Genomic DNA, 16,912 nt, shown 5'->3' with positions numbered 1-16,912 from the left:
ATCGACCCTGGTATACCACATCGTTCCAATTCACTCAATTCCTTGCATGCCTTTCACCCTCCTGTATGTTCAGGCCCCAATCACTCAAAATCTTTTTTACTCCATCCTTCCACCTCCAGTTTGGTCTCCCACTTCTCCTTGTTCCCTCTACCTCTGACACATATATCCTCTTTGTCAGTCTTTCCTCACTCATTCTCTCCATGTGTCCAAACCATTTCAACACACCTTCTTCTGCTCTCTCAACTACACTCTTTTTATTACCACACATCTCTCTTACCTTTTCATTACTTGCTCAATCAAACCACCTCACACCACGTATTGTCCTCAAACACTTCATTTCCAACACAACTCTGTCGATAGCCCATGCCTCGCAACCATATAACATTGTTGGAACCACTATTCCTTCAGACATGCATTTTTGCTCTCCTAGATAACGTTCTTGCCTTCCTAACTTTCTTCAACGCTCCCAGACCTTCACTTCCTCCCCCACCTTGTGACTCACTTCTGCTTCCATGGTTCCATCCGCTGCTAAATCCACTCCCAGATGTCTAAAACACTTTACTTCATCCATTTTTTCTCCATTCAAACTTACTTCCTAATTAACTTGTCCCTCAACCCTACTGAACCTAATAATCTTTCTCTTATTCACATTTACTCTCTACTTTCTTCTTTCACACATTTTACCAAACTCAGTCACCAGCTTCTGCAGTTTCTCACCCGAATCAGCCACCAGCTCTGTATCATCAGCGAACAACAACTGACTCGCTTCCCAAGCCCTCTCATCCACAACATACTGCATACTTGCCCCTCTCTCTAAAAATCTTGCATTCACCTCCCTAACCATCCCATCCATAAACAAATTAAACAACCATGGAGACATCACGCACCCCTGCCGCAAACCAACATTCACTGGGATCCAATCACTTTCCTCTCTTCCTACTCATACACATCCTTTGTAAAAATTTTTGACTGCCTCCAGCAACTTACCTCCCACACCATATACTCTTAATACCTTCCATAAAGCATCTCTATCCACCCTATCATATGCCTTCTCCAGATCCATAAATGCTACATACAAATCCATCTGTTTTTCTAAGTATCTCTCTCATACATTCTTCAAAGCAATCACCTGATCCACACATCCTATACCACTCCTGAAACCATGCTGTTCTTCCCCATATTCTTAAGAGAGCCACAGCAACATCATACAGCTTTGCTTCACACCTACATGTATACCAAAACCTTCGCTCAACTCTTCAGCCACTCTTACACTTGCATTTGCTCCTTTATAGAAGGCTTTCACACCATCCAACAGTTGTCCCCTTACCCATATATACTTAACACATTCCATAATGCATTTACTCATTTCCATTTCATTCTGTCATACACTGCCAGCAAATCCTTAAAAGCTGCATACAATTTCATACCTTCCACTGTTGTCTTCACCACAAGAATCTTATCCACACATCCCTGCCTCTCTTAAAACTCCCTTGCTCCTCACTTATTCTGCATTCAGTCACTTCTATCACTCCATCAGTCAACATTCTTGCATACACTTTTCCTCATATACTTGACAGACTTATCTCCCTATGATTGCCACATACATCCTTAGCCCCTTTTCCTTTGAATAAAGCACCAGTAATAGGTTTCACTCAATCCTCACACACAAGCTTCTGTTCCATGCTTATTTACATATCAGAAGCATCCACTCTACCACACTTTCTCCTCCATACTTCATCATTTCTCCTGTAATCCCTTCCATTCCAGCCTCATTGTTGCCCTTTTTACGTCACTTTTTTGCTATAGGCTTTTGCACTCGTATCCTCTTCCATCTACCATACCCATGTGTGTAACAACTGCTGTCTCAGCTTTTCTCACATTCATCAGTCTTCAGAATACTCTTTCTATCTTCCTTTTACTTCCTCCTTTTGATTCAGCAACTCCCTTTCCTTACTTCTCACACTTATGTTTCTACTCTTACATCCACCTTTTTCCCCTCCTTCCATCACAGTTTCTTATTTTCCCTAACTGACTCCACTTTCTTCCAAGATCTTCATCTACTCCTTCTTTGCTTTCCTCTATCTGCTTCTTAACATACCTAACTACACATCATATATTTTTCCCCCTCCTTTGCTGAACTTCCAGTGATACATTCCTTTTTAGCAATCTACCATATGCCATTTACTTCTTTTTCAAAGCATTTCTAATATCTTCTGTCCACCATGCATTTCCCTTTTTATGCCTGTATCTCACAACCTTGTATCCATTTACTGATTTTACTACCTTTGATAGTTGTTCTCTGAACATTTTAAGCACCTCATTTGCACATGACTGCATCTCTACATTTACATCTACACTTCTGTCTAAACTTTTGGTCACCCTCCTTTCATACTCCTTGCATTTTCTTGGATTCAACTTCTTGCTTGGCATCATTTTTACTTCTCCATTCTTCTTTGCACCATACCTCCACATCTCCCTGATCCTCACTTCCCATGTCATAAAGGGAGATATGGCTATTTTTTAAATGTAGAGTTTCCAAGATGAATTAGCTTTTACAGTAATGTCTTTTGTGTTTATTGTGTTAAGGGGTGAAATTATAGAACCATCTAAAGAGATAGGAAAATCATGAAGAATTTCTGAAAGAAATAGGAAGAAGTTGAGTTATAGAGGCATTAAGCTTAGCTAGGTTATGTCTGCCACATTTGAAAATCTTGGCTAAATGAAGTTTTATGGAAGTGATTATGATGAGTCAGGACATAGATCAAGCAAGAGAAGATAGAGCAGCTTGGAAAGAATTGCAGAAGTGCAGCATTGAGTTGTCATCACATGAGTTATATGGGTGTTAGTTGAAGAAAATTTATTTTTGATTAAAAAGGAGTTATAGAGTTAAGAGATAGGAAAAACTTGGAGGGATTTTGTTAATGATTGGAAAGGAGGGAGAGATTGGTTCATAGTTTTTACTTATTTATTTGATTATTTATTTATTTGTTTTATTTGTTAAGGTTCCAGTAATGAACAAAAGTCCACATCAAGGCCGGGCCTATTTTGTAATATAGAGAGAATAATGAAATTGAAAAAAGAAAGGACAAGGGAAAGTACAGAGATAATAGGAAGAACAATAATTAGGGGATTTTGATTTAAAGCCATGCTGATGATCAGTGAAAAGAAAAGTTCATGATACTTCAGGAAAGAGAAGTTTAGAAGAGATTCAAAAACCTTGGAAATATTATAAGTCAAAGCAATAGGATAATAGTTAGAAGGGTTAGAATGATCACCCTTCTCTGAGGTAGGTTGTGACATAGCATTTCCTTGGAGAAGTTATGGTGTATATGCTCAAGTGGAGGAATGGGCAAGTTTAGGTGAGAGATCACTGCCACGTTTCTTTAGAACATACGGATGGATGGCAACCAATCCAAATGCATTTTCCTGCATTTAAGAGAAATATGTGGTTTTTGGACTACAAAAATATGGTAGGAAGGGGCATAGGATTGATAAGAGGTACCTGCAGGAGGTAAGGGAATGTTAAAGTCATGCAGGGTGGAGTTAGGGAAGACAAAACATAGAACAGTGGCTGTTAGGAGGAGGGAAAGCCATAGTATTGTCAAAATGAAAAGTGAGGGGAAAGTTGGAATGACAACTTACTGAGATGTTTTTGGCCACAGACAAGAAAAAAAGTGGTTTTTATTCTTCCCCATATGTGAAAGAGTGTTACACTACTTGAATAACTTATTTGCACCGATTTTGGTCTGAAATGCAAGATGAATTATAAGTGGAAGGATGGAGGATTTTTCCGAAGCTGATTTGGCAAGTTTCTTGCTTAAATGGCCTTAGAACAAAGAATTACTGATCCATGGTTTGGAAGAAGAGATAAGGTTAAAGGAAGAGAGAAAATGTGATCCATTCCTGCAGCTAAAACTTGTGCTATTTACACAACAGTACATGCTGTATATATGTATATATGAGTGGGTGGGCCACCCTTCGTCTGCTTCCTGGCACCACCCCACTGACACAAGAAACAGCAACCAAGTGTAATGAATAAATAATACATTAATTGTTTATTTATTACATACAATCGCTGCTTCTTGCATCAGCGAAGTAGCGCCAGGAAACAGACGAAGAATGGCCCATACACTCACATACACACACATATATCTGTAGCTGTCATGTGTAATGCACCGAAACCACAGCCCCTGTCCACATCCAGGCCCCACAAACCTTTCCACGGTTTTCCCCGGACACTTTACATGCCCTGGTTCAGCCCCTTGACTGCACGTCGACCCCAGTATTCCACATTGTTCCAATTCACTCTATTCCCTGCACACCTCTCACCCTTCTGAATGTTCAGCCCCTGATCGCTCAAAATCTTTTTCACTCCATCCTTCTACCTCCAGTTTAGTCTCCCGCTTCTTCTTCTTCCCTCCACCTCTGACACATTTATCCTCTTTGTTAATCTTTCCTCACTCATTCTCTCCATATGTCCAAACCATTTCAACACACCCTCTTCTGCTTTCTCAACCATACTCTTTTTATTTCCACACATCTCTGTTACCCTTACATTACCTACTCGATCAAACCACCTCACACTACATATTGTCCTCAAACATTTCATTTCCAACATATCCACCCTCCTCCGAACAACCCTATCTATAACCCATGCCTCTCAACCATGTAACATTGTTTGAACTGCTATTCCTTCAAACATACCCATTTTTGCTCTCCAAGATAACGTTCTCCTTTCACTCATTCTTTATTGCTCCCAGAACCTTCGCCCCCTCTCCCACCCTGTAACTCACTTCCACTTCCATGGTTCCATCCTCTGCTAAGTCCACTCCCAGATATCTAAAACACTTCACTTCCTCCAATTTTTCTCCATTCCAACTTACATTCGAATTAACTTGTCCCTCAACCCTACTGAACCTAAACTTATGTAAGAAATGGTATAGGGAGTTGTACATATATAATTCTGAATGTAAATATCAGCCTGACATACCATTACATTGAATTCTTGCTTCCATTTAGGTAAACTTTAGTATTGATAGTATATTATCACCTTTTTGATAAGAGAACAAGCTAGATAACTGAGGCTGGTTTATGTGTTAGCTTTTTAGTCGAAACTCACCACTGGAGAGACAGATATGTTTATTGAGGTATTACTGATTTTACTTAAGAAGTAATTGCATGTATTTTCCATGACAGGGGATGAAGACATCAGTAGCAACAACACTCAAACACAAAGCATTGGAGGTGATGACAGCTCTTCCTCTCAGTCAGCAGAGAAGACAGACTTAAGTGGACATGCTCTGTATCGTTGTGGAAATGAGGGTTGTGAATACTCAAGTATATCTCAAATACAGCTGAGGGAACACCTTCAAGTTTGTGATCTTGCACAGGATTCTACTATTCTCAGATGTTATCATTGTGGTAAACAGTGCCGACATTTAAGCACCCTCCTTGACCACCTTCGTGTACACGGACCAAAGAGATATTACTGTGGAGTAAGTGGATGTGATTATCGTGCCACCATGGTGCACTATTTTAAGAACCATATGAAACAAATTCACCGTTGCTCAGGCTTTAAACAGCTTTTAAAGGATCTTAAGAATAGAGATCCAGAAACACAAGAGTTTGTGGTGTATCCTAAAGATGCTGTACCACCTTTTAGAGAAGGCCACAGAAAAAGAAAAAATGAATATGGCATTGAAGATATTCATCGTATTCCACGTTCACATGTTTCTTACCATGATCTGAAGTGTTACTATTGCCCCTTTACATCTAAAGTTAGATTGAATTTGATTAAACACATAAGTTTGCATGACAAGCATCCTGAGGGCATTCCAGAAAGATTGCACATAACTAGTGGTACCCATAGTCCCATTCCAGTAAAGCAACCCATTAATCCTGTACCATGCCTAGAGCGTAAGGAACTAATGTTTGATAAGATGATGAACTTAGCTGGTAGTAGTTTCGAGTGCAAAAAGAAGAAAGAAGACACAGATTTGCGAACCAAGAATCCCATACCACACGAGGAGTATCAGAAGTTGCCAAAGTTGGTTCCAGAAGAAAGACTTTACTCTTGTGGAATTCAGGGTTGTAATTATCTTTCGTGTGATGATATGATGTTGAAGTACCACATACGTACACTTCATGCTGACATCACCTCCTTCCCCTGCCCACACTGCATGGATGTGTCAATTACTGTGGAGAAAATGAGCTCCCACTTCAAGCTACATGGGGAGAGGCTTTATAGGTAAGGAAAAATGTTTTTGATATTGATCATTATAATGTATGGATGTGTTTTTCATAAGGTTTTCTGTATTTCCTTTATTTTAGATGTACTATATTATATGATAATTTTCATATGATTTTTTTCATACTTGTTTGCCATTACATTAGCTAGGTAGGACTAGGAACAGATGTAGAAATGGCCTTATTCACTCTCATCCACTTTCAAGCTGTTATGTGTAATATTCAAGCTGTTATATGTAATGAACTGAAACCACAGCCCCATTCAAACCCAGGCCCCACAGTCCTTTTCATGGGGTCACATGGTCATTTCATATTCCCAGGCTCTTTAATTGACAGCACATTGACCCCTGTTTACTACATTACTCAAATTTACACTATCCCGTGCACATCATACACCTTCCTGCATGTACATGCCCCTACTATATGCAATAAATGTATGGGGCAAATGAAAAATTCTAAATGCATCTAGGAGTTTTTGCCAGGAGACTAAGGAATGTGATTTAAGCAGGAAGGGAGGAGGTTGAATGATTCCTAGTGAAGGTGGGTCTTTGTCATGGATGTGTGATGTGACCATGGTTGTTTAACTCATGAAAGCCAGATGATCTTCAATTTTGGAATCAAGGGATGGACAGAAAAATTAGGTCTTTATTTTCTGTGTCTTGTTTCCAAATGAGAGAGGCATGGAAAAGTAAATGATATGCACAAACAAGTGAAGTAACAACTTTTATGGCCATGGTATTACCCTGAAATTTCACATAGTTTGCATAGGGAGAGGTGCTGGTGTGGTTGTGGATGAGGATGAAGAATTAGGGGGTTGAGCTCCGGTAGGCAAATTCATTGATTACACATTAGTATTTGTGAAAGAAATGCATTGAGATGTAAAGGATAAGTCAAGATCAGTGAGCTAACAAATCTTACATGGCCATGGTACAGCAAAGGATGAGCCTTGAATGCAAATTTGCAAAATGGCATCACTATTTATGGTTAGTTTTTACACATGTATACATCTCTGAGTTTGGGAGAATATATGAAAGGAATATGTCAGGAATTAATGTGACCAAACGTAAGGAAGTTAAGCCTATGTACAGAGATGCAAATAGAGATTAAGTGAAAAGTGGCATAGGGTGAGAGTAAATGAAACAGGGGGAGGAGAAGAATAGAAGGTATTTAGAGAAGTAGTGCTTGCATGTACCACTGAAGAGTGTAGCATGCAAAAGGTTGGAGGTGGGTTGGTACATAAAAAAGGGTAATGAGTGGTGCGATGAGAAGTTGAATTGTTAATGAAAGGGAAAAGAGGTGAGTGAAGGGTATTTACAGGGAAAGAGTGCAAGTGATTGGGTTGGTGCACAAGAGGAAGCAGCAGGATTCAAGAGAAACGTAATTCAGCTGAAACAGAGGGCATGTTGGAGATGGAATAGGAAAGTATGGTTGAATTTCTGGGAGAGGAAGAAAATGATTTGGAAGGAAATGAATAATGTGAGAACAAGAGAAAAAATGGGAGCAAAAGTGAAGGGGCAGATATGGAAATAGTAACAGGTAAAGAAGAGTTGAAAAAGAGATGGAGTGAGTATTTTGAAGGAAAAGCCGAATATTTTAAGCGATAGGTTAGTGGATTTAGTGTGTCTAAGATGAGATATTATGCAGGGTGAGAGCAAGATATTCTGCATACTATGGTGAAATGATATGAGGTAGTAAAAGCCTTACATAAGATAAAGTGTAGCAAGGCTTTGTGAATAGATAAATTTCTCAAGAAAGGGCTACCTTGTTGTTAATGAGTTAATCGTACTATTCTGTGTTTTCATGTACTAAGGTGAGGTGCTTGAGGTTTGGCAGTACGTAGGTATGATGACCTTATATAAAGGTATGGGGGACGAAAGTGAATGTCTTGATTTACATGCATGCCTGTTGAGTATACTTGTTTAGGTGAATGCAGGGACAGATTATCCATTAAGCTGTATTAGCTTGAACCTAAGTCTAAGGGACACCTAGGAAGCCCATATGTATTGTATAGGAAAAAATTGTTGTGTAAGGTATGGAACGGTAGGATAGGCCTGGTTTTGTTTTATATGGACACATTTGTATAAAGGCCAATGTCATAGGACTGACAACATGGGTAATGATAAAAAAAAATTTGATTTCAGGGCAGTGACCAGAAATAGGATTACATCACTCCTTTACCCAATATTTAGTATATTTCATTTTGTTTGACTCCTTGATATGCAGTATGGGAGGCCCATAAATGCTTCCTAATAAGCAGCAGGGAGATGAGACAGGATGGTTTGAAAATAAGTCTAAATGGGGAGGACCTGTTGGAAGTGGAGTGCTTTAGATATAGATTGAACTTGGTAGAGGAAGGATCTTTAGACACTGAAGTGAATTGTTAGTTAAAGTTGCATTAAGGAGTGTACTAAGAAGAGGTCAGTGTCTATGTGGGCAACAGTGAGTATGTTTTAAGGTATAGTAATCCAGACAGTTTTGTATGTTTGTGAATTTTTGGCCCAGGATGAAAAAGAAAAAGGATGGATTTGTTGGAAACAAAATACCGAGGAATTCAAACAGGAGCAGTCAGTTGGGTCTATTTGAGGCAGTTTATGATATTGGAAGGTATCAGAAAATTACAGATTAGTTTGATGGAAATGGAGAGGCATACAGATAATTCAAAGACAAGAACCTGCAAACTGTTCATGTGACTAAGAAGGTGCAAGCGATGTTAGTTGTGGACTTGAAGTCAGATATTTATCCTCTTACCTTAAATGTATCTCTGATACTGCTTTCAACCACTCTGATGAGTAAATCATTCCATATTTTAACAGCCCTGTCGAGGAGAAAGTGCTTCTTCTCATTCAACCTTGCCCTATGGATTTGTATCCATGACTACAACTGAATTCTAAATTGTCATTATCAAAGCCATTAATAATTTTGAATATCTGAATAGACTTAAGTCATTTTCATGGCCCTCGCTGGAGTTGTTTGTCTTTTTTCAAGCAGGGTGACCAAAACTGAGCATGGTAATCAGAATGGGGTTGTACCAGTGAATTGTAAAGAGTAAGGATAATTTCTGCAGGTTTAGATTTGAGAGCCCTGTATATGAAGCAAGAAATTTTGATTGCTCCCTCTTATTGCTTCACTGGATTATTAACTAGGCTCAAAGTTAGCAGATATTAGTACACCCAAATCTTTTTCCTCATTGCTTTTAGTAGCTCAGCAGAATGTATACTGAGGCTTACCTTCTCGTTTTTACACCAATGAATAAGTTCATTTGCTATATATGAGCCTAGACCATCTGTTTGTCTTTGTCAATTTGAAGCTTCCAGTGTTCAGTTTCAATTGTAGTTTATTTCCATTCTGGGTATCATCTGCAAATTTTGGTATCATACAATGCAGCCCATTATCATTATCATTCATTTTTATGAGAAAGAGGACCTGTTCCAAAACTGATCCCTGGGATACACCATTCATTACATCAAACCATTCTGAGGTTGGATCATTAATCACAGCTCTTTATTTGTGGCCATCAAAGTACGATCCTATGTATACCATTTGAATTAACTTTTGTTTGCAATCTTTGTTATAGGACTTTATTTTTTTCTTCTTAAAAATCCAAATTGATGACATTAACTGCTTTTTTTCATCATACATGTTGATTATCATAAGTCAAGGAGATTTGTTACACTAGCAATTTCATCAAAAAACATGTGGAGAAATGTTGTGGTCCCCTAAATGGTTTTCAGTTTTGTCTCAAGTCATGGTTACCTCAAGTTTTCCATCAACAAACAGAAGTGGGCTATTTGCTCCTATGTGGTCTATATCTGTACACAACCAGGCCCCACAGACATTTCCATGATTTTCCGTGGCTTCTTAATATGGTCTGGTTAAGTCCATCGAAAGCATGTTACCCCATGTGTACCACAGTGCTTCAATTTACTCTTTCCTGTGCATACCTTATACCCTCCTGCATGCTGAAGCCCTTACCACTCAAAACAATCTTTACTCTGTCCTACTATCTCCAGTTTGATTTTCCCCCTCCCCTTGTTCCCTCCATGTCTGACATATATACCTGCTTTCTTACCCTCTCCTCACTCATTCTCTCCATGTGTCCAAACCATTTCAGCACACCCTCTTCAGCTTTCTCAACAATACTCTTATTATTATCATATCTTTCTCTTTCCATGTCATTTCTTGCAGAATCACTCCTCACACAAGACACTTTATTTCCAACTAATTCAGCCATTTCTATATAATATTGTTAGAGCCCAAGCCTTGCATTCATACAACATAGCACTGCCATACCTCTAGACATGCCTATCTATGCCCTTCCAGGTAGTGACCTCATTCAACACATTCCTCAGTTTACCATGGACCTTAACTGTGTCGCCTAACCTATGGCTCACTTAAGATCCCATGGCTCCATTCGCTGACATATCCTCTCCTAGTTATCTGAAACATTCCACTTCCTAATGACCTTGCTGTGACTCTTATTTATTCTCAAATTTCTCTTTTCGCATGCTTTCTCAGACTCAGAAACCTCCCTCTGTAGTTTCTCCTAAATCTGGGACCAGCACCTTGTCATTAGCAAACAGTAACTAATTTACCTCTCAGACCCGCCCCACCCCTGACAGACTACAGACCTATCACATTTACTTCCTTTGCAACCCAGTCAATCCTTAGAGTGGACAATTGTGGTGACATCACACTCCCCATGTTGCGGACAACCACTCACCCTTCTCAGTATACTTGCATGCACATCTTACTTTCTTCACAAGAATTCTTCTACTTCTAATGGCTTTCTACCTTCACCATATGTTCATGTGCTTTCTTCAGATCCATAAATGATCCTTGTTTCTCTAGGTATTTCTTACATAGATTCTTGAAAGTATACACCAGATTCACACCTCTAACAATCTTGAAACCACATTGTTTCTCCCTAAAAGGATGCTTTGTGCAAGCCACTTCCCTCTCACTCGTGAGTTTCTCATGCAACTTACCAGGTACCCTGAATAAACTTATACCTCTGAAATTTGGACTCTCACCTTTGTTCCCTCTTGCCTTTATACAGTGACTCAATACAGCCATTCTACCAATCCTCTTAAGCGCCTCACCATGATCCATATGTACGTAAAAAATCCAAATTAACCAAACAGTAACACAGTTGCCCTCTTTTGTAAGAAATTCAAGGGAATTTCCATCCACTACATTCGGCTTGCCACATTTTGAGTTATGCAAGATTTTCACCTTTTCTTTTCACCAAACCACTTGCCATGGCTCTCTCATGTTGCATACTTCCCTGATCCAGACACCCAACATATACCACCCTTTTCTCAAAATGCTATCTCATTTTTGTCTGTTACCACATCCCCATTTGTCCACTTCATCAGTGTCCCCATTTATTCTCTTGTTTTTCTCAGGCTGTCAACCTCCCTCCAAACATTTCCTTATTTTCCCGGAAGCTTGTTGATAATTGCTCACCCCAGCTCTCAGTTGCCCTCTGTAAAGTCACCTGCACCTTCCTTTAAACCTCTTGACTTTTTTTCTTGTACTTTTCCAAATCACTTGCACTCCTTCCTATCAGATATTAACCATACATTTATTAGCAACTAAACTTTGTCATTTCTCTCTCACCTGCCCATCTCCAACTTTCTAAATGCTGCACACCCCAGCTTCATTTACTCTACTCTGACCATTTGGAGTTCTATAGTCAGTCCCTTCAGATATCTCTTCACACCAGCATCTTTTCCAATCTCACTTGATTTCATCATCCACTTTCCACCCATGTCATTTCTCTCTTCCTAAACTCATTACAAACCTTCACCCTTGTCTCTGCCAGGTAATGATCAGACATCTCACCTGCTGCCCATCTCAGCACATTTATATCCAAGAGTAATTCATTAATGCCTGCTTTCCATTTCCTTGACTCTTCCATGTATTCTTATGTATATGGTTGTATGCACTTGATCCACCGTATGTAAATGGAAGTGGTGTTAAAGAAATGGTAGATAGACTGGTAGGTTATTAATTCGTCGATAAGTGACTTATGTATCCATATCCAATTATTGTTATTGGCATTTAGGATCATAAACATTATTGATTACATTTTAGGTGCGGTTGGTGTTCCTACATTTCATATCGGCGGAATATGGTTGAGAGGCATATGAAAGAAAAGCACCCTACGAAGAAACCTTTTGATTTTATCATCAGGGAACCCGATGATCGAGATGCTCAGAAAAAGGATAATGAAAGGCCACTTGAGGTGAGAGAGCTTCAGAAGTAACTGGACCTAAAAAAGTCTTGTTTTTGTAATGAGCCCTTTAGTTTTAGCCACCCAAACTTATTATAAGTATAAATGATATTTCTATCTTAATGACATTGGACTTCATTATGTGTTAATGCTCAGTAAACAAGGCAAGAAGTGTATTAAAGAAGTATGAGAAAATTTGAGTGATGGAGAAGTTAAAAGTTAAGAAATTAGATAAAGATCATCATTTCTTGATATGAATTTCTTAGCCTTCTCATTTATGCATAGGTTCAGGATGTGTATAAGTTATTAGAGTGGCTGTATGAACCTGATCCATCTTAAGCAAGTTGGAGATAATACATAAATAGAATATTTATGAGGGATTTGTGTGTTTGTATGTAATTGAAAGCTTAGACGAAAATCTTGTTAATACAAAGTAGTATGGTGTAAATGAAGCAGGAATATGGAAAATGTCTGTCTGGCTTTGAATTTTTCTGTGCTGTCTATGAACAGCTGAATTTCCTTTTGTCATGTTTAACAGTAGAAGCATAACAATGATTTCTCTCTAGCTCTCATTGTGAATATGCTGGGACAATCAGTTATCTGAATTATTATTTTCTCAATCAGTTATCCGAATTATTATTTCCTAAGTGAAAATTGAGTAGATCACTATTAATGCCAAACTTAAGTGTTAGTCTCTGAAGAAAAGTAATGAAATCATACTGAGTTAAGGTTCTGAAGATATGATGAATAGAAATGATATCTTTATACTCATTAGTTTGTAAATAGTAATATGTAAATGACAAGGCAAGACTGGAGATCAGAAAGGATACGCAGAATAGTTTTGCTAGACATAAGGCATTCACTTCAGATGTTAAAGGGAGAGATTGACAGGAGAGTGATCTTATTGTATGTGGCACAGAGGAGTTATGTGCTAAATTTGATAGGATGACATTCATAGCTTTTGCTAGTAACAGTAAGGGGTAAAACATTTCTTGTAAAACAGCAGAAGAATGAAGTCCCATTTTTTGGGGGGAAGTGCCTTAATAAAAGATTATCTAGCTATTTTTACTGTTTTGGTATTAGTTGATATTTAATTTCATGGCAAATTTACTATGTAAAACCTTAACCAGAAACTCCTTAGTTAGGTCTCCTTTCCAACAATGTTATTGTCAGTTTTTCATAGCCATAGAGCAATAGAAAGAAAGTTTAGGAAGTATATCTCATTCACTGTCATCACTCTGGAATGTTTCGAAGTTATGTAGATGTTTCAGCACAATGTGGTAAAAGTTTAGAATAAGGCCTGAGTTTTAAGAAAGTAAATTTACGTACACCAAGAAATAGATTGCTGATTATAATTGTTTTTTGTACATATTAGATAATTTCTTGTTATAATCATATTGACTTATTGTTACTTTTTTCATAATAGCAGAATTACCAAAGGATTTTAGTTACCAGTCACATTAGCTATTATTATATTTTTTTTTATTATACTTTGTCGCTGTCTCCCGCGTTTGCGAGGTAGCGCAAGGAAACAGACGAAAGAAATGCCCCCCCCCCATACACATGTATATACATACGTCCACACACGCAAATATACATACCTACACAGCTTTCCATGGTTTACCATGGTTTTTCCATGGTTTAACGCTATAGAGCGTTATAAAGCACAGGCATGTGCTGGTAACTGCCTCCATTTGTGCCAGAAACTCCTCCTGCCTCAGCTAGTCAACTTGCAGTGTTGGAGGAGTCAGTATCAATAAAATCACTCTACCTATGATCCAGAGACAGCATCATCATCAAGTAATTCAAGATAATCTGCCTGGCCCTTTGAATATTGCTAAAAGCCTCAGTTTCTTTAGAAAACTCATCACAGTGAGCTGTCATTACCATGGCTTGAGAATGACAGACTATAGGGAGAAATTATTGTGCACTGCCACCTTGGTACCACACAGGCTTAGTAGATGGCCTTGAAAGAGATACGTGAAACACAGTATAGTCACCTCGGCTGTTTTTATTTGTGAGTGGTGAGTTGAAGAAATAAAGTTGTTAAAGAGAAAAGAGAGATGTATAGATGATACTTGCAAGGAAGGAGTGCAAATGACTGGGAGATGTATACAAGAATGTGGGAGGAGGTCAAGAGAGAGGTGCAAGGGTTGAAAAAGAGGGCAAATGAGAGTTGGGGTGAGAGAGTATCATTAAATTTTAGGGAGAATAAAAAGATGTTTTGGAAGGAGGTAAACAGTGTGCATAAGAGAACAAATGGGAACATCGGCAAAGAGGGCAAGGCAGCAGGTTTGGATGGTATTGCAGTAGAATTTATTAAAAAAGAGGGTGAATATGTTGTTGATTGGTTGGTAAGGATATTCATTGTATGTATGGACCATGGTGAAGTGCCTGAGGACTGGAAAAATGTATGCATAGTGCCATTGTACAAAGGCAAAGGGGATAAGGGTGAGTGTTCAAACTACAGAGGCATAAATTTGTTGAGTATTCCTGGGAAATTATATGGGAGGATACTGATTGAGAGGGTGCATGCATGTGCAGAGCATCAGATTGGGGGAAGAGCAGTATGGTTTAAGAAGTGGTAGAGGATGTGTGGATGAGGTGTGCTTTGAAGAATTTGTTGGAGAAATACTTAAAGAAAAACAGATGGATTTGTATGTGGTATTTATGGATCTGGAGAAGGCATATGAGAGGGTTGATGGAGATGCTTTGTGGAAGGTCTTAAGAGTATATGGTGTGGGAGGTAAGTTGCTAGAAGCAGTGAAAAGTTTTTACCAAGGATGTAAGGCATGAGTATGACTAGGAGGAGAGGAGAGTGATTGGTTCCCAGTGAATGTCAGTCTTTGGCAGGGGCGTGTGATGTTCCCATGGTTGTTTAATTTGTTTATGGATGGAGTGGTAAGGGAGGTAAATGCAAGAGTTTTGAAGAGAGGGGCGAGTATGCAGTTTGTTGTGGATGAGGACCTGGGAAGTGAGTCACTTGTTTGCCAATAATACAGCTCTGGTGGAGGACTTGAGTGAAAAAATGCTGAAGTTAGTGACTGAGTTTGGGAAAGAGTGTGAAAGGAGAAAAGTTAGAATAAATGTGAATAAGAGCAAGGTTATTAGGTTCAGTAGGGTTGAGGGACAAGTTAGTTGAGATGTAAGTTTGAATGGAGAAAAATTGGAGTGTGGACTTAACAGCGAATGGAACCATAGAAGTGGAAGTGAGTCACTGGATGGGGTAGGGGGCAAAGGTACAGGGAGCAATGAAGAATGTGTGGAAGGAGAGAACATTATCTCGGTAGAGCAAAAATGGGTATGTTTGAAGGAATAGTAGTTCCAACAACATTATATGGTTGCTTTATATGGGCTATAGAGAGAGTTGTATGGAGGAGGGTGGATGTGTTAGAAGTGAAATGTTTAAGGACAATATGTGGTGTGAGGTGGTCTGATCGAGTAAGTAATGAAAGGGTAAGAGATATGTGTGGTAATAAAAAGAGTGGTTGAGAGAGCAGAAGAGGGTGTGTTGAAATGGTTTGGTCATATGGAGAGAATGAGTGAGGAAAGATTGGCAAAGAGGATATATGTGTCATAGGTGGAGGGAACAAGGAGAAGCAGGAGACCAAATTTTAGTTGGAATGATGGAGTGAAAAAGATTTTGAGTGATCGGAGCCTGAACATACAGGAGGGTGAGAGGCATGCAAAGAATGGAGTGAATTGGAACAATGTGGTATACTGAGGTCGACATGCTGTCAGTTGACTGAACCAGGGCATGTGAAACATCTGGGGTAAACCATGGAAAGGTCTGTGTGGCCTGGATGTGGATAGGGAGGTGTGGTTTTGGTGCTTTACACATGACAACTTTAAACTGAGTGTGAATGAATGTTGCGTTTTTTGTCTGTTTTCCTGGTGCGACCATGCTGAAGCAGGGGGTAGCAATGCTTTTCCTGTGGGGTTGGGTAGCTCCAGGAATGGATGAAGACAAGCAAGTATGAATATGTACATGTGTGTATATGTATATGTGTTTACATTGATATGTATGTGTGCGAGTATGGGTGTTTATGTATATATGAGTGTATATGAAAGGGGGGAGAGAGAGTATCGTTAAATTTTTGTGAGAATAAAAAGGTGTTTTGGTAGGGGGTAAATAAAGTGCTGATGGGGAGGAAATGACATGTAGTGATGAAGTGAGGAGATGGAATGAGTATTTTGAAGGTTTGTTGAATGTGTTTGATGATAGAGTGGCAGAAATAGGGTATTTTGGTCGAGATGGTGTGCAGAGTGAGACGGTCAGAGAGAATTGTGTGGTAAATAGAGAATAGGTAGTGAAAGCTTTGCAGAAGATGAAAGCCGGCAAGGCAGTGGGTTTGGATGCTATTGCCACGGAATTTATTAAAAAAGGGGTGACTCTGTTGTTGATTGGTTGTTAAGGATATTCAATATATG

At 39.0% G+C, this 16,912-nt stretch overlaps 1 protein-coding gene across 5 annotated transcripts in view; it reads left to right on the top strand.

The window, feature by feature from the left end:
* LOC139763392 (uncharacterized) overlaps window positions 1-16,912 on the top strand; it is a 228,827-nt gene that overhangs the window by 162,208 nt on the left and 49,707 nt on the right. For all 5 annotated transcript variants that reach the window (XM_071689436.1, XM_071689427.1, XM_071689409.1 and 2 more), the window contains 2 exons: window positions 5,197-6,247; window positions 12,343-12,493. In XM_071689436.1, the coding sequence (XP_071545537.1) occupies window positions 5,197-6,247; window positions 12,343-12,493 (1,202 nt within the window). The remainder of the gene's footprint in view (window positions 1-5,196; window positions 6,248-12,342; window positions 12,494-16,912) is intronic.

Source organism: Panulirus ornatus, chromosome 3, assembly GCF_036320965.1.
Source record: "Panulirus ornatus isolate Po-2019 chromosome 3, ASM3632096v1, whole genome shotgun sequence".
Classification (NCBI taxonomy): Eukaryota; Metazoa; Arthropoda; class Malacostraca; order Decapoda; family Palinuridae; genus Panulirus; species Panulirus ornatus.
The sequence above is the reverse complement of the archived record's forward strand: the minus strand, read 5'-3'. Positions and strand labels throughout refer to the sequence as shown.